The 17,851-nt window shown below is 41.0% G+C and overlaps 1 protein-coding gene across 5 annotated transcripts in view; it reads right to left on the bottom strand.

Moving 5' to 3' along the window:
- Window positions 1-1,824: 1,824 nt before the first annotated feature.
- RPS6KA6 (ribosomal protein S6 kinase A6) overlaps window positions 1,825-17,851 on the bottom strand; it is a 36,830-nt gene continuing 20,803 nt past the window's right edge. For 4 of the 5 annotated variants that reach the window (XM_053955547.1, XM_053955552.1, XM_053955550.1 and 1 more), the window contains exons 10-22: window positions 17,040-17,110; window positions 15,680-15,768; window positions 15,195-15,259; window positions 13,648-13,750; window positions 12,474-12,598; window positions 12,038-12,163; window positions 11,498-11,587; window positions 10,716-10,874; window positions 10,088-10,249; window positions 9,613-9,689; window positions 8,813-8,930; window positions 7,634-7,774; window positions 1,825-6,778 (exon numbers count right to left, since the gene is read on the bottom strand). In XM_053955547.1, coding sequence (XP_053811522.1) covers window positions 6,653-6,778; window positions 7,634-7,774; window positions 8,813-8,930; window positions 9,613-9,689; window positions 10,088-10,249; window positions 10,716-10,874; window positions 11,498-11,587; window positions 12,038-12,163; window positions 12,474-12,598; window positions 13,648-13,750; window positions 15,195-15,259; window positions 15,680-15,768; window positions 17,040-17,110 — 1,452 coding nt within the window. In that variant the 3' untranslated portion in view covers window positions 1,825-6,652. The remainder of the gene's footprint in view (window positions 6,779-7,633; window positions 7,775-8,812; window positions 8,931-9,612; window positions 9,690-10,087; window positions 10,250-10,715; window positions 10,875-11,497; window positions 11,588-12,037; window positions 12,164-12,473; window positions 12,599-13,647; window positions 13,751-15,194; window positions 15,260-15,679; window positions 15,769-17,039; window positions 17,111-17,851) is intronic. The other variant, XM_053955548.1, reaches the window with a different exon arrangement.

The following is a 17,851-nucleotide window of genomic DNA, read 5'->3' on the forward strand; positions in this document are numbered from 1 at the left end:
CAGGCACAAGGCTATCAGAATTATACTGTGATTCCCCCACAAAAGCCTTAAGAAGCAATAAACCCCCTTAAATTAAGAGATATCCCTCCCTCTGTAATTCCAGCCACCCCTGCAGAGACCAGGACATGAACCTGGATGCTCACAAGAGCCTGAAATGCACCTGTTCAGAAATAAGGAATTTGCACCAGCATTAGGGCATTGCTCTTCTTGTTTAAACACAGCTTGGTACAGGATTGCACTGGGGCAGAACTCTCTGCATGCTGAAAATCAAAGAGCAGGTCCCAAGCCAGCTCTGGGGAGTTCAAGATTTGCTCCAAGGCTGGAAATGCAAACGACCCCAAGGAGAGGGAGATGCAAGAGAGCTCCTGCCCAAACAGTGCCTTAAGGGACTGAAGAACTGACCTCACCTCTGCCAGAAGCTTTGTGTTTTTCAAGAGGCCCACAAGAAGCCCCAGCCTCTGAGAGAAGTTCCCCAGAGGCTCTGGAGGGAAATTGTTAAGCAAAAGTTAAAATAAATACAGTTAAATCAGTATTTTGGCAAAACTGCCAGCAGACACTTGCTCCCTCTTCCTGCTACAGCTGGGCAAGCAAAGATGGGAACATCTTTACCTTAAAACATTTTGCACCCCACAAAAACCCAGAAGAGATGTGGGAAGGTGCCTCTTACAGTCATAAAGCTTCAGAGATGAAACATGGGGAAAACAGCTCCTGAGAACAGAAATTTGCAGGAAAACAAAGGGCAGGATACAATTAAGGCACATTCTGGAATCTCTTTTTTAACACTTGGCTCATCCCTGCCCTTGGTTTCTCCAAATTCAGGTTGGCTTTTAATCCATGCCTTGTCTCCTCCCACCCAGCAACACCTTCACCAAGCCTGCAGATCTCAATACCTGAGACTCAGGGCTTCAAAATTTTAAACATTTTAATGTTTTTGTCCAATTTGATTCGTTTTTCCTACCAGACTTGAATGAAATCAAACAAATCATGACAATCTGGGAAACTTGTACCTGGCTGCCTCCTCTGTGGCTCCAGTCCCCCCCTTCTTCTGCCTCCAGTGCTGGTAAAAGCAGTGTCTTGTGTGAGCAAACAGCACCTGGGGGATGGACCTGAGGCAAAGGTGGGAAAACCTTCCTGTGCATTCAAAAAAATAAAGTATTGTGAATACCAACAGCACCAGAGTTATCAAATACCTCAGGAGGATTTTAAACCCAGTTTTTAATGTCATGCCTGCCACTTGTAATGCAAGTGTCTATTTTCAAAGGATGAGATCTTTGCAGGAAAATTATTTCCTCTTAATATATGGAGTCAAATTTAATAGACTTTATTTGACAAATTTTATAGATTTTATATTTAAAAAGCACAGAGGTAGATGGTCCCACCCTGAGGTAATACATCAATCCTACCACTGAATGTCTGCTTTGCTGCAAGTATGGCATGAAACACTTGACTGAATATCAATTTATAAATAGCTCTTGATGTATGTGAGATTTTTGGCAAGGTTTATGAAATAATTCATATACATTTAATTTAGGAATGTTTGCTCATTGTTTTTTATGTCCATTTGAAAAACAGAAGCAAGCAAACTTCCAAAGCAGAAATGATGGATTTCTGTCAATTACCAAATGTTATGAATTTGCAACCCTTTTATTCTAGTACTCAAGGAACTGCCAGCTCATTAAAACTGTACCTTTATGATTATTCAGGGAGTTTGACAAAAATAAATACAATTTTGAGGTTGTCTTTGGTGTGCTGTAATTGAAGGCAGCAGTGCCAAGAGAAACACCACTGCACTGCCAGACCCAGCCTTGCAAGAAGAGGAGAACGTAGTACAATGCAAACTTTAATGTCAATATATACAGAGCTTTAAAGAAAACATTTCTTTTAAAATTAAATGAAATAAATACAGTATGATACAAAATCCACAATATGCTTAAGAGAAGGAAATGACAGTTACAATATCTGATAAGGGGGACCTTGTGTAGAGTTTCATCTTTGAAGTACCTCAGAGCATGGAATTCATTGCACACTGTTCTCAATTAATGCCCTTTATGGAGATTTAGCCACGTGCCAGGAGAGTTTCAGCTCTAACCAGAGCATCAGTGCAAGATGCCAAAGTGCTTGGGACATTAAGACAATGCAATTAATTAGCTAATTAGCAAACACTGCTCAAAAGCCTAATGAAAACACCCAAACCTGAACACTTGGTCCTGCAAAGCAGATCCACCTCCAGCATCCCCGTGTAAAAAACCCCACAAGAGAATTCAGGGTTGTTCAAACTCACTATTGGTAATAAGCTATTGCCCAAAAATTAATAATTAAGAGATATAATCAATTGAGTATCTTTTAAAGCTTTCAGAGAAAGTTTGTTTTCATTACACAGGAAAAAATCCCAAGAAAACCAGTTGCTGATGACTTTGTGGGAGACTTTCTAATTATGCAAATTATTACAATACTCAATCAGCTTCAGCCATACATTAAGGGTGGGGGTTTTCAAATCTGTATCCATTCTTCTATTCCCAAGGAACAGCAGAATTTGGAGGAGCAAATATTTAAAAATAACTGGAAAAGGGACAGATGCAGAAGGCTGGTGTGGCATGAATGAAGTGCAGGGGTGTTACCAACAGGTATCAGTGCACACCTCAAAGAGCTTTGGAACAAACTTTTAAGGAGAATTTTATGTTTTTAACCCTACAGAGCTCCTACAGGATTAAGGACTCTATTATGATCACAGCTTCAGAAGCTTTCTGGAAACTTTGAGAAAGGAAAACCTGCTCCTCTCTCCCCTCCCACAAATATTTGCAAACTTTTAGTTCTGGATAGGACTAAAAAGCTTAAGTGCTACAGAAATACATAAAACCCTGTGTTTGCACTGATGTTTTAGCCTAATTTCACTGATACAAACCAGGAAAATTATTATAACCTTGTGTAATTGATTTAACACAGCTCTACAGACCAGTCTCTAAGTACATTGCAAGGAACTCCCACCTGCTGAAGTTTGCTAGAGGTTATTTTAATTATTGGACAGCTGAAGATCAGCTTTGGAAAAGGAATTAAAACATGGAAGACAGAATTCAAGCTCAACATGACTGACTTGGGTGAGGTTTTGGATGCCATCTCTGGCTGCAAGAACATTCAAACAACAGAGGCCTCAAAGGAAGAGCAGGCTCAGCCCCCTGCACCTCCTGCTCTGGGCAAGGGGAATTCACTGATTTTGAGCAAAATGGGAAAAAGAAGAAAACCACACAAGCCATGGATCAGTGGCTTGACTGGACCCAACCAGGAAAGCCCTCGGGAAGGGCCCCACCATGGGCTCACTGTGGTGCCACTGCAGCTTTTGGATATGGAACAGGAATACAGCAGAGTTCCTCACTTTATATCCAAAGGGTAACTGAAGGGACAAATTGAGATATCCTGGGGTGAAAGAACAGCAAAAGAGGTCCTGAGCCCACTCCAGCTCCAGTGGGAATCTGCTTTCTGTGTGCACCAGAGCTGGAACTTACTGATCATGATCATCAAACACCAGAGCAGGAGTTTTTTTTGGCAGGAAGCCATGGCCAAAATATTCTATCCTTTAAGAGTTAGTTCTGTGGAAATTCCTTTAGTCTGATGCCTACTTCTGTGTAATTATGAACCTTTGTGAAAATTTGACTTTTCTTCCTAACTCAGTAAGGCAGTAAGAACATCACCAGTTTGTAAACTTGAACTGTGCCCAGATGATATGAAATAATTCCCACCAACCTTTCACTGCAGCCAGAGCACTTTCCCATTACCTGCTCTTCCATCTCAAACCTTTAACTGACAGCTCATGAGCAGACCATGCTTTTAGATACCAAAATCTAAGCTGGGAAAGAAAGGGATGAGAAACAGGCAAGGAATTCCCAAAGGAGCCTCACAAAGACCATCATTAAATACAGTAAAAGTAAACTGCAAGTGAACTCTTTTGTGTTCCTGCATATCCCAAGTATTTCCAAGATATGCTGAAATAGAGCAAGGGAATTTTCCCCCTAAAGAAGGACTGTAAGTGGCATACCAGGGTACACTGGCCTGTCAGATATAATACACCCATATGTTTTCCCCACGATAAGACAACTTTGTAATGTTGCAGTCACTGAAACGTTGCTTTTACCCCTGGAGTACCACTGGCACTAAAGGCCAGCAGTGATATAAAACAGGGATAGCTTTCCAGGAAATGTTTTAAATACACAGCAATGAATCAGAACATCCATCTTGTCTGTGTTCTTTTCCTCTCACCACCTTTGTGCTGCACATCAAGAACAACTTGAGTCCCTTCAGCTGCTTCCAACTGCTCTCGTGCAAAATGCTTTTAAGGTGCTTATACTGTGGTGCTTCTAAGCAAGCTAAAAGAAAATACCAACAGAAACACTGTTAAATGATTCATGGGTAAAGCCATTAAAGACCAGCTGCTGCCTTACAGGAAAGCTGAAGACAATTCAAGTTTGACACTTTCATTGTATTCCAGGCCTTGCATTACCTCTTATCCCCAACACAGCTTTTAGGGCTACATTTCAACCCACATTACACCTTGACCTCGGCTCAGGGGGTTTAACTTCCATCACTTTTGCCTTTTGAGTCAATTCAAATTCTTCTGGCAGTCATCTTTAAATTGACATTAAAATGACCCCAACAGAGTGTAGACAAGAGGTTTCCAGGCATTCTTGCTGGAAAAAGTCTTCATTAAGGTAAAGGAGGATGAAGCAGCTGCAAAAGGGGCAGATTTTGTACTAAACAAAGAGCTTTCCAGGAAGCAGTTGTGTTCTTTGATAAGTTTTCAAGCATTTCAAACAGGCACCTCAAAACTAGGCACAAATGGCCCCTAAAGCTTCCAACATCTATCAAACACTCAAGAAATTCCATCTGGGGGATGTTCTGCGTGATACAAAGAGCACACCTATGTTTGCTATATCATTAAGTCTCAAATCTACATATATTCATACCTAACTATTTGGCCAGATAATGTCCATCTTCCCCCACCACAACAGAAGAAAGCAGCTTATCTAAAAGTACTTCCAACACCACCAAGCCCTTCACAGGTATAAGCAAAAACCAGCCAACACCTCTTGTGAGATGTGAGTTACCACCACCTCTCCTGGTGCTTGGGCCAGAATTCTCCTGGAAGTTTTTTTTTTGCTGTCTCAAAACACTGATTTCTGTCAGCCCTGGAGTCTTGCACTTGAAAATTCAATGATGACAAATGAGTCTGAACTATGTTTGAGTTCTGGTCACTTCACAGTCTAATGTCACTAATATATTTAATATTTATAATCATCCTGCTATGTCACTACAACTGCTCAGTGTCTACAACTTTTGAAAACACTTCTAAGTGTATCTCTGAATGAACTACCAGCAGTTAGCATTGGTTTGGAGTCAGGAAACCCCAAGGTAATTCTGGCCCTGAAATGAATTTCCTCTCCATCCCAGCATTTGGGAACAGCTGAAGTCCTACCACCAGACAGAGAGGAAGAGTGAGTGCTGGCTACAGGATGCTGAAAGGAGTTTGTCCATAACTGTGAAATTTCTTGGTCAGAATTCCCTTATCTGGGCACACAGCAAGGCTTATTTATTTTCCCAAGCTACCCCTACAGTTAGGCAAAGAGAATTTTGCATTTCTGTTGTGTAATATTTGTACATGCGGCGAGAGAGTCAGAGAGAAGCAACCTTCTATTAAAAAAAAAACCAAATAAATAAAAAATAAACCCCAAGTGCCAAGTTGGTTATAATAAAGTGTCAGTTTGTCTCATATGCCAAACAAACCTAATATTGGGTGTGTTTAGTGGAAAGACTGGTGAGGAAAATAACACAGTAGCTGTATTAATGGATGGGAAATATAATAACAAAGGATTGAGCTGCATGATGATGTTTTGAAGTGGCACCAATGTTTCTGAGAGCCTGAATTTTGACAGCTTATGCATACATTGACTTGCTCCAGCTCAGTGCAGGACACAATTTGTGATAACAACCAGAAATGTTCATTTTCCTGTTAGGGACCATAACCAGCATTTCTTCTGGGTCATGAGAGATCAAATTTAAGTGCAGGAACTTGCACATCCCTTTGGTTTGTATGTCCACAGAAACTCCTCAGTTACTGGCACCATGCAAACACAGACTTACCAAATGAACAGTGATGAATTAACTCTGGCACAGCACACTGCTCAACTCTGCATAATAGTCATGGACAAAGGAAAGGAACTGAGTTGAGTCAATGCAGTGCCCAATTACAAAATGAAGAATTTGCCCTTCACAGCAGGGTCTGAAGGTGTGAAGCAAGAAAACTCACACTGACACTTTATGTACAACTTGGTCATTGGCAACGGTCCCCTAAACCATTTTTTTTAAACTGAACCCAGCAAAACTATACAGAATGTGAAAGAATATTTGCAACAGATCTCAAAGGACAGTGTAGAGAAATTCATTATGGTGTACCTGATGTTTAAATTAACTTAACAGATACGGCCTGTAAAACAAACACAGTATGAACCTGTGGATTTTTTTTTTCTTTTTAAAAAAAGGACTTTTACAGAATTCAAGTAGTGTAGCAGGAAACCATAGATGCCTTTTGATCACAGGTCAGGCAAAATAGAGCCACTTGCTGGGTTTCCCCCTTGCTTGTGTCTGCTCAGGTGTCCCAGTGGATCTATAAGTCTGTGGATGTGAGCTTTTTCATGCTCCGTCGCTGAGCTAAACTGGAGGCTGCCACAGGCTCCAGCACTGGCTGAAATGTCTTGTGATTCAGTGCAGAATATGTAGCAGCCATGGCTCCCTAGAGAAAAAGGAAATATGTAGTAATTCATATATATACAAGTTTTAATCAGAAAATAAAGCAATTAAACATTCAATACTCAAGTAACTCCATTAAAACTAAACAAGACTTGTGCCAGGTCATGTGAATTCTCTGAAGTTTGTTAGGGGAAAAAAAATCTGTTGTTGAATACTTCCAGTGTCTAAGTATGGGTGCCTAACACTTCTTTCATATTTCTTTTGTATCCCTTAGATGTAGGAGTCACCTGTTAATGTAGGTCAGAATTTGTAAGTTTCAAGCTAGATTAGTCCCAATTTCTCAAACACAGCCACTTCAGTGGCCACTCAGGTCCTGACTTCACAGACAGCTCAAGAACTACCTTACAGAAAACACACACAAAAACCTCTTCCCCTACACAGAGGGGGAGTAGTTATTAAAAATAATTATTTACTAATTTAATTTTTTAGAGGGATTTTATACAAGGGTATGTAGGGCCAGGACAAGGGGAATGGCTTCCCACTGCCAGAGGGCAGGGTTAGATGGGACACTGGGGAGGAATTGCTCCCTGTGAGGGTGGGCAGGCCCTGGCACAGGGTGCCCAGAGAAGCTGTGGCTGTCCCATTCCTGGAAGTGCCCAAGGCCAGGTTGGACAGGGCTTGGAGCAGCCTGGGATGGTGAAAGGTGTCCCTGCCCATGGCAAGGGGTGGATGGTCCAGCTTTAAGGTCCCTCCCAACCCAAACCATTCCACCACTCCATGAATTTGTCTCACTCTGTAACTTTAATGTGTTGGTACTACGGAAAACAAATAGAAAAAAATGAGACTTCTGTCTGTAGCTCTAAACCAACTGAATAAGCAGCATCCCAGGTGGCTTTACCTTTACTAGATGTGGGGCATCTTGCCTGTTGAGCTGGTAATGAGGCAGCTGGTCCCTACAGGCAATCCAGGAATGCTTCAGCACCTGCTCGGCCGTGTACCGCTGGTGGGGATCCACGTGCAGCATGTGTGACAACAAGTCCTGCAGGGAAGGGAAACACAGATTGCTCAGTCCAAATCATCTTGGGTGGCCTTTACAGCAGCAGGGATGGCAGCAATGAGAGAAGCACCCGATGTGGAGGGATTAACACAATGCCAGCACACAGAGATCAGCAGACAAACGGGATCATTCTGTGCTCTGACACTGCAGAAGGCTGAGAACAATGTGTGGTACTATTGGAGCAGCTCAACAGAGCCAGCCTTGATTGCAAAGCAACTCACTGTTGTGCCTTTCATGTTTATTATGAATATCATCTTTAGAAGACTAGAAATCCTATTCAAATGTAGCAGGCAGATTTTATGGAGGAAAGCTATTATTTGCAAATCTCTCTCCTTGCTCATTCTGCACTTTGGGCTCTGCTGCTCCTTACTACAAATGAATTCAGGGACAGTGAGACACCAGCAAGGAATTTTTCCTTCAAGAAGCCACATGAAGGATAAAGCCAACAGCAATGGACACTTGTTTTTGCCTGTTAGAAGCATTAGCAACAAGCTACTGATTAATTACAACGCTGGTCCAAAGGAGAGGTGGGTGGGAAGGGCACAGAACAGAGACAGCAACAGTTTGAAATAAGACCAAAATATGAGCAAGCTGACAGAATGTTCCCTTTGTTTTAGGTACAAAATGTGAAGCATTCTTAAATACACAGAAGTGAATTTCTCATGCTAAGACAGCAAGAGCCAACAAGCATTCTGAATCACTCCTACTGAAATGAACAATAGTGCAGTTCCAAAGGACTGGGAAAAAATATTTAAACATTAATATTTAATATTAATGCTGATCTTTTTAAAAGGTAACACTAGTGATTAAGATACCCACTGAGTGGGTCAACACCATCCCAGGGAATCTATATTCATTACAGATGGAGTCTTTAAATAAAATGTTGGAGCAGATATCCTTCCCTGCAATAAAGTCTGCAGATAATAATAACAAACTACACTTACAGAGCAGTCTAGCTGATAAAGCTCAGTAGATCTCATTGGAATTCTACAAAAATATAAAACCAAAACACATTTATACCTTTGCTGCATCTGAAACAGTGTCCCAGTTGCCTCCACTTAGAGAGAATTTTCCACTGCCTATCCGTACTAAGATCTCCTCAGGAGTATCATTGGGGCCATTGGCAAATGGAGTATAGCTGGTGAGACAAAAAAACCAACAAGAACACCTTGTTATAGATAAAAACTGCGAGAAATCCGTAAAATCTCGTGAATCAGAGTCAATATCCCACTGCCAACAGAAACATATCACAGAATATATACCCATGCTATTAAATATTAATATTTCTAATACTAAATGGGAAGTACAGATTTATCAGGAGAAAAATTTCCAATAGGATTTAGCCATTAGACTAAAAACCTGCTCATTTTCTGCTAGAGACAAATTCAGCAAACATCTCTCATTTGGCCACTAGATGCTTCCTAGAGCTTCATCAGGTTTGGATATTTAGGAAACTCCAGAGATCACAACCCAGAGAGCTCCACACAGGAATGCAGCGGGGGCAGGAGACACAAGGTGAGTAAAGGGGATGGGGTGGGAGGACAGGAGGCTGGAGGGTAAAAAGAAACCCATCACAAATTTTCACAGACTCACTTCCCTCCTGAAAGCTGGGGGCAGTCTTTGGCACCTCTAAGTTCTGCTCTGGGAAGAGAAACCTTGTGAGCTAAACGTGGTTTATTTGGCTTTGACTCAGAGCTGCCTGTCCCACCTGCGTGTCTGTGTCATTCCATCAGCCAGTGCCTCACCATTTCTATGGAAGCAAGGATTCAGGCAACATTCTGGGATTTAAGGTAAACAAAACAGCTCAGAAATATTCTCACCCTGCCAACATTGTGTAAAGGAGAACTCCCAAGCTCCATATGTCACAAGCAGCATCATATCCCTGTCTCATGAGAACCTATGAAACAAAGAGTGTTAAAGACTTGCCATATATTAAAGAAACATCCCAAAACAACACCACAGCCTAAGGAAGGGTAAGACCATCCCTGGGTCATGTCAGAGATTTGATTATTGATTTTCTAATATACAGGATGCAGTAAATACCAACAACATTTCTTGTTCCCAGATGATCTCTTAAGATTTGCACCAGGCTCACATCTTATTTTTGAGGGTGGACTCTGCTGTTTTTAAAGCAGGTTTATAATAAACACATGCAGCAGTGTTTAAAAAGCATGTGTAGTTATATTTAAAGAAAAGTAGCAGAACTGTTGAGGTTTTTTTTCCAAGCATTGCTGAAAAGTTTTAGCATTTGAAGCACCAAAAAGAGCACAAAGAAAACAGAGCAGCTTGAAATACCTCTGGTGCCACGAAGTTTGCAGTGTAGCAGGGAGTTAGAAGTAGTCCATTTTCTCCTCGAAGTTGTTTTGCAAATCCAAAATCACAAATCCTGATGGAATCAGCATTGTTTGAATCATCAGTGTATAAAATATTACTGGGTTTAAGGTCTCGGTGCACCACCTTTAAGCAAAGACATTTGAAAAGCCATCATTTAGGAGGAGCATGTATATTTGTTTGCAATTTACAATTTATAAAAGCTGTCCTCTAGATAAGTATACTTACAAGAGTTTTAAACAATTATAAAACCTTAAAGTACCCAAAAATTCTAGTTCAAGTAATGTAATAAAAACCTCCTAGCTCATAATGCAACTGGAACCAACATCACCATTTAGCAACAAGGAGAGCAGGACTAAAATCTGCTGTTTCATAAAATGCAGAGTCCAAAGGCTTTGCCAGGATAACGGGATAAACTGTTTGTATTATTCACCTTTGTGATAAAATACAAAACCTCTTAGCGTGAAAACAAGCCAAGCAAAGCACAGAGGCAAGGGAGTGGTAATTCCAGAGGTGTGGCAGGGCTGTGGGTGGGAGGGCTCACTCACTCTCTCACTCACTCACTCTCTCACTCACTCTCTCACTCACTCACCCCCTGGCAGTGCAGGTAGTCCACAGTCTTGGCGATGGTGAAGAGCACAGCGCTGGCCTCCCGCTCCGAGAAGAATTTCTGCCGCAGGATCCGGTCCAGCAGCTCCCCCCCCTTCATCAGCTCCGTGACCAGGTAGATGAATCTGCCATCATCGTACACCTGGGGAGAGGTGTAACAGTGCTCTCACACAGAACACACTCGGAGCATTCTGACAAAGGCAACATCTGCAGTTACCCATGCCCATAAATGCCCTCCTCCCACAGGAGCGGGCAGCACAAACAGCAGGGGCTGCCAGAGCGAGGCAGCTCGTGTGTCATCCTGGGAGCTCCTGACTCAAGCTGTTAATTCATCACTCTCAATTCAAGCTGTTAATTCATCACTCCGAGTTACATTTCGTAGCGTAAGAGCTTTTGCTGGAAGAGGAGAGCAGGCCACACTCCTGACTGCTCTTCCCTTCCAGGGCCATTCTGGCACAGGCAGGACAACATGCAGGCCACTGCTTTCTCAGGTTACCAACACATTGGCTGCTCCTTTGAAACAAGAAGAAATATGGCATTTCTAACCTTTACAACATTTCTCACTTCAAGCTGGCTAAACAGCCTGTAGAAAAAGTTAATACCAGGACAATGTTGTGTTTGAGACACTCCCTCTACTGTTACATACTGCTCTCCCAGTAGATTTTTCTATGTAAAAGAAATGTAATGAATCCGATAAACTGCCTACATCTGCATTTATTTTTTCAGCACTGTCTAATAAGAGGCAGCAGAAAAGGAGGTACATACATCCTTTAAAGTAATAATATTTGGATGTTGCCCATAACGCATGAGAATCTCGATTTCTTCTGAGGGATCCCTTTTGCTTTTATCAATTATCTGCAAAATATAACAGGAAAAATATCTTGCATAAACAAAGTCTATTAAATAAAGACATTTTTTATATTTACATTCTCCTTTCAACAACAGAATAAAAAAATTCCAGAGTTCATTACTTCTTACTGATCATGAGTAATTCATCTTCCAGCTCCTCACCCCATTTATTCCTTTCTTGCTCTGTCCTTGTTAAAATTCTATCATTAATGCAGCCTGTCCTGCTCCACTGAACAAGGAAATGCACTGGTCTGAAGCATCACTAATTCCCTGCAGCCCAGTTCCACCCTTGTGAATCTCATTTTATTTCAGGTGTTCACTGTACAGTATTTTCAGCTTTCAAGATTGTAACTTATTAACACATAAAAACACAGCAACTGGAAAACTCACAAATCTAAGTTTTCAAACCTACTAGCCAATCTTTTCAGAATGTCAGAGTGGAATTGATGCCAGTACCTTCACAGCAAACTCCATGTTTGTAGCTATGTGGATGCATCTCTTGCAAACAGAGTAGGAGCCCACACCAATATCTTCCTTCAGTTCATAGACATCAGTGAACTGTGCACTGTTTCCATGAAGCTGCTTTAAAAAAAACACACAGGCAAGTGGTTACCTAAAGCAACAGGATTCTCTTTGCCATTACACTGGTACCAACAGCAGAAGCTTCTTCTGCTTGCTCATGGTTTTTCTTTGAAATTCTGCCTCCAGAAAAACAGCAGCTCACTTTTTAGAATTAAAAACAACCCATGGAAGTATTTAATTTTATATTAAATACTTTAATATAGACTATATTTTATAACAGTCTCCTCAACAAAGCAAGAACAACTGTAAATACTGAATACTGGTCAGTCTTTGGCATGCCAAGGAAGTTTCCCAAAAAGCAAAGCATTACCTGGACTATGGGCAGGATATTGGTGAGGGGTGATATTTTATGGTCTTCTACAGTAGTAGTTGCAACAAAACTAAATCCCTTGAAGAGCTGGTGGGCGTTTGCACTGGGTGGGACCCCTGGAGAATCTGGGGGCACACAGACACAGGATTAGTGTGGCTACTGCCCAGCAAGGCCACTTCAGAGCATCCAGGAGAGGCACGTTACAAAAACCATCTTGAGGGAAGTGAAGCAAGCAAGAGGAGCACCAGTGTTAAATATTAAATAAAACTTCTAGTATGTTATCTGTGCTCTCTTACTTCAGTAACACAAACAAGTATTGCGGGGTTTTATCTAAAACTGCAGAACACTGCAGGAATTTATGTATGAACATGTTTTAAGGAAGAAGTTTATTGAAACAAAACTACTTATGGAAAAGAAATAAAGATCATTGCCTTGTGCTCAACAGCTTTGTAACACAGAAGAGCAACAACAGAATGTGCTGCTTCAGTGGTGAATGAGCTGCTGGCAAGGCACAAGTGAGGCAGCACAAGAATATCCAATTAGTAAATCTTCACTGAAAAGATATCCCTGAATCATTAGAATTAAGTTTTCCTCAGGTTACATTCTGTGCACCCCTGAATTCACTGTCTGAAATCTCACAGTGAGCACAGCTCAATAATTTTGTCCTCTTAAGAGCAGAGACCTTCTCCAAACAATCATGAGAAAAGGGTTTAAAAAGCTGGATGCAGCAGGAAAGAAAAAAATTCACAAAAGAAAATCTGAAGTGAAACTTGAAGCAGACCAAGAAATAATAATGATAATAGTTAATGTTTCTTAAAGCAAGGCATTCTCAATGAAATACTAACCCTAAAAAGAATCACTGCTGCAATAAAACTGAGTTTATTTTAATATTAAATACTTCCTCTCAAACACCACATGCCTGACTTGAATCATAACTAAAAACCATAGTCCAGCTTTTAATATTCCATTTATTTTTTTTTCTTCCTGAGTCAAAGATTAGCAAAATATTCAAAGAACAGAAACCTGCTGAGGGGAACATCCTCCTTCAAAGCCCTGGAACCCTGGTGCATCCTTTCCTTTTAACTTTGTCCCTGGCTTTTCTACTTGTTGTTTTAGCATTAATTTGACCCTCCTGTCCCACAAAGCTCACCAATTTATAGCCATGCCCAGTTACCTTTTGGTGTTTTTGCTGTGAATTCTGGATCAAAACAGAAAGTATCTTCTGGCTTTCCAGAGGCAGGTTTGAATGGAGGCTGAATTTCTCTTCTGAACAGTTTCTGAAAGAAAAGGACAAAGATTTAAGAGTCACTGAAGCTTCCATGGGTGCTGTTATCTTGCCAAGATAGAGGGTAAAGGACAAAGACCTCAACCTGTGTCAGGCACGTCCCTCTTGGCAAGGAACTGCCCATTCCCAAAGCTCTAGTCCAGGATTTTCCTAATCCACCCAGCTAAATCAGGGAAAGATCTCAAATCTGCAATAAATCCCATTTACAGCTAAGGAACAGAAAACTTCATGTCCAAAGATGTTGAATCCCCATGCAAAATTGAGGAAGTTCTAAGTGCATTTCCTTGCCATTTCTCTCCTTCTTTCAGATCTAGTTTTCACAGTTTTTTTTTTTTTTTTTAATTTAGCCTTCCTGCACAAAAGCATACAGTATATTTTAGTTAAAAAAAAAAAAAAACAACCAATCAAAACCAAGGAAAGGGGACCTAAATTCATCCTAAAATCAAAAGGTAAAATACAGAAGTATCATCAATACCATCAGAGTTAAATAAATAAATATTATTGTCAAATTGAAATAAAAAAAAAAGAAAAAAGAAGGAGCTAGAACTGCTGAGCTTTCAAACTTCCCTGCTGGTATTTATTTCAACATCAGACCCTTCAAAAGGAAAAAAAGTAAATAATCAAGCCAAGCAAGACAACAACTGCTGAAGTGTATTCACATAAAGCAGTGAAGTTTTACTGTTGCTAAAAACTTGTTGCTGAACAGACTCTGAGGTAGCTGCTGCATGAACACAGCTGGAAAATCACATTTCAGAAATAAATACAGGAGATAAACAGATGGATAATGATGAGGGGCTTCAAAGAAAGAGGGGAGCACAGCACTGTCAGTACAGCCATATCTGATCCATTCCATCAAGCACTGCAGCCTCACAGCAGAGGGGGATTTATTTCACACACAGCACCTTGGCTTTGAGAATGCTTCTGGCAAACACAGCTCAGAGCATGAGTGAACCACAGAGCAGAACCATAAAGTGCTGCTGAGAAATTGAAGCCAGGAGTTGTGAACTTGTAGACTTTGAATCATCTGGGAGCACTTGAGTTCATTCCTGAGCTGGGACTGGGGTGGGAGTGATGCAGAGGGAAGTCCAGGACAGTTACAGCCACAGGGAGCCCTGGACAGACACTTCCTGCAGGATTCCTGGGAACACCAGCAGCCTCTCCCAACTACAAATGCTCTAATGGATCATTTCAGCTCGAGAATGCTACAACTCTTAAATTATTTAAAAAGTAAATGCACAACTTGTAATTAATACTCTATCTGCAGTAAACACTGCAGCTCCAGATGCCAAGGAATTAGAGGAGAAGCCAGGATGTGCCAGTCAGCAGTAATGCAGTGTTTGCTGTGCCCTATTCAGATGTAAATACTTCTACAAATGCTACAAAACACACAGAAAAAATTAGCAGCAGCTTTATCATTCAGATCCTCTTGTACTCACATTCCAGTCAACAGTAGAAAAAAAAGGATGTCTCTTGATTTCTTCAACTCCATCTGAACCAGCTCCTGAACAAAAGAAAGACTGTATTTAACATGCTTGTGGGCTAAGTCTTTGAAGATTGCACTAAAAATTAGTTCATTTCTAAAAAGTTTGCACAGACATGGTTATTTGAGGGAACTGTGAATACAGAAATATTCCAAGGATGTCAAATACCCATGGAGGCAAAGAGAGCACAAGAAGCCCATAAATACAGTGTCAATATTCTTTGCTGTGACACTGTCAGAGCTTTGGCTCACCTCTAAGTCACTGATCCCACATTCTGACCATTCCTTGGCCAAACCCTGTAAGTCATGATCCAAACTAACAGGAAATGGTACCCAAATCTTACTGATCACCCAGAGCTTCAAAGGCTCTAGCAACTACTTTTTTTTAAATAAGAAGTTAGGCTGAGTTGATGATTTAAAGATCCAAATAAATGAACCAACCTAATCTATTTGATGGGTTCCTTTTAAACAACATCCTCAGGAGACTTTGTGCTTCAGGACTGAGGAATTGAGGCATTCCCAGCTTTGCTCTAAAAGAAAACACAGAACAAGTCAGAGGAAGAAACTTATCTTAGTAAAACCTGTCTACACAGATTTCACTGCACAATTTGATGTATCAAGGATCTATTCCAAAGCCTTGTAGAGAGCACATACTTAACTCATCAACTTTTAAAGTTTCCTATTATAGGAGTGGTTTAAAATAAAATCCAACAAAGAACAAACACATCAGACCAAAACCACCAAACCCCACCCAAGCAAGCTTTCTGCTGAAACAGAGTAAAATAATTATCTTAGGAATATATAGGTATTTTCAAAGGTATCTTCATGTCACCAGGAGGTTTTACCAAAATAAGTACCAGAGACTCACCAAATCCCCAATTACCTGCCCTTGAAGTGATTGCTACTATTGCCCCAGGGCTCATTGAGCCATCATATAAAAGCTCACTGACTTTAGCATTTATTGTATTTAATGAAAACTCTAATGGCAAGGCAGGAAATTCTTGTGCAGAACTGCAGCATCAGTGGGAGCTGCAAGGGAGGCAGCTCGTGGTCTAACCCATCCCTTCACAGGCAGCACCACCATGAACTCCCACTCAGGGCAAGCTCCAAGTGCCCTGTGCTGGGAAGAACAGAGTTTCTCTCTCCTCCCCTTCCCCATCACCCCTCAGAGGGCCCAAGGAAGGGCCTGTGCCAGGAGGAAACTCTGCTAGCTGAGCACAGACAGATGAGAACATATTTGCCCAACAGCTCCGCTCACTGAGCACCAGCTCACCCAGTTTGTCCAGTCCAACAGCTTCTGTTGTAACTGGGGCAATTGAAGATGAGAATTTGAGCATGTAAGGGCTCTCCACACATCTGTACACAAAGCAACACCTGATCACCTGCTGCTTACAAAACAAGGCGTGCTGTAACAGTAGCAAGGGAGTGTAACAGCAACAGGAGTGTAAATCAAGCTGCTCTGTCACTGCACTGTTCTTATCTTTATTATACGCCTACAATCAAAGTACAGATTCATCCCTGAGATTTTAATTGCTGGGGATACTTAATGGTATTTCACAGTCTGGGATCTAAAACTTATCAAGGGGCTTTGTTTTTTGCTCCTATTGCAGCTCAGTGCTCTTAGAACTTAGAATCATAAAATGATTTGGGTTGGAAGGGACCTTAAAGCTCATCTTGTTCCAGCCCCTGCCATGGGGACACCTTCCACAAGACCAGGCTGCACAAGGAGTTACAACAAGCTGTTAAAACATGTTTAAAATGACATTTTTGGACTTCTGAAAAAGGAAGGAGATATACTTACTTCAGTATCATATTCATAGTCTCATTTCGATCTTTACCTTGAAATGGCAGGGTACCAGTAAGCATTTCAAACTGGAAAGAACAAATGTTAATCTAAATCAACACTTCTTCCCCCAACTGCAGAAACAAAGTGTTAAGCACTGCACTCTTTCCTACCTCTACCCCACACTGGTTAAACTTTGAAAAGATTATGGAAATGTTCCCAAATCTAAAATTCTGCTCTCACTTGCAGTTTACATGATGAGAACAGTGTAGCATGATGACGATGGAGGAATATTATACATCAAGAAGCTACTTGAAAGTAATAAAATCTCCTCCAAAACCAGGTTTTAGATCTTGCCATATTCCAAAAACTGCAAGAATGGTAAATTCTAGAACAGTAGTTTACTTTTCAAGTCCATCCTCCATGTCAGGCTGATGCTCTAACACATCCCAGGAAGGGCAATTACTGACTTATCTCACTACTCCACTCCAGCATTCCTTCCACAGACTCACTCTCACAGAAATGCCATTAATATTCCTTCAAACCAAGCCTTCAAGACTGTTTTAAAATTTAACTATGAAGTAACATGCAAAATAAATATACAAAGTGAAGTCTCGCACTGACTACAACTGGTTTTAACTACTAATGGACGACACAGGATTTTTCAGGTGCCTGATAAACATTCCTTAAAAGTGAAAAATCAGGTTTATTCCAACCAGTAGCAATTCACTCATTGAACTGTCCCCCTTACCCAAGCATCCCTAATCAGAACTGGACAAGCTTATTCTAAGTGCATTTGTGTGAGCTTAGCAAGGGAAGCAAGAGGCAAA

This window comes from Vidua chalybeata, chromosome 14 (genome assembly GCF_026979565.1).
Source record: "Vidua chalybeata isolate OUT-0048 chromosome 14, bVidCha1 merged haplotype, whole genome shotgun sequence".
NCBI lineage: Eukaryota > Metazoa > Chordata > Aves > Passeriformes > Viduidae > Vidua > Vidua chalybeata.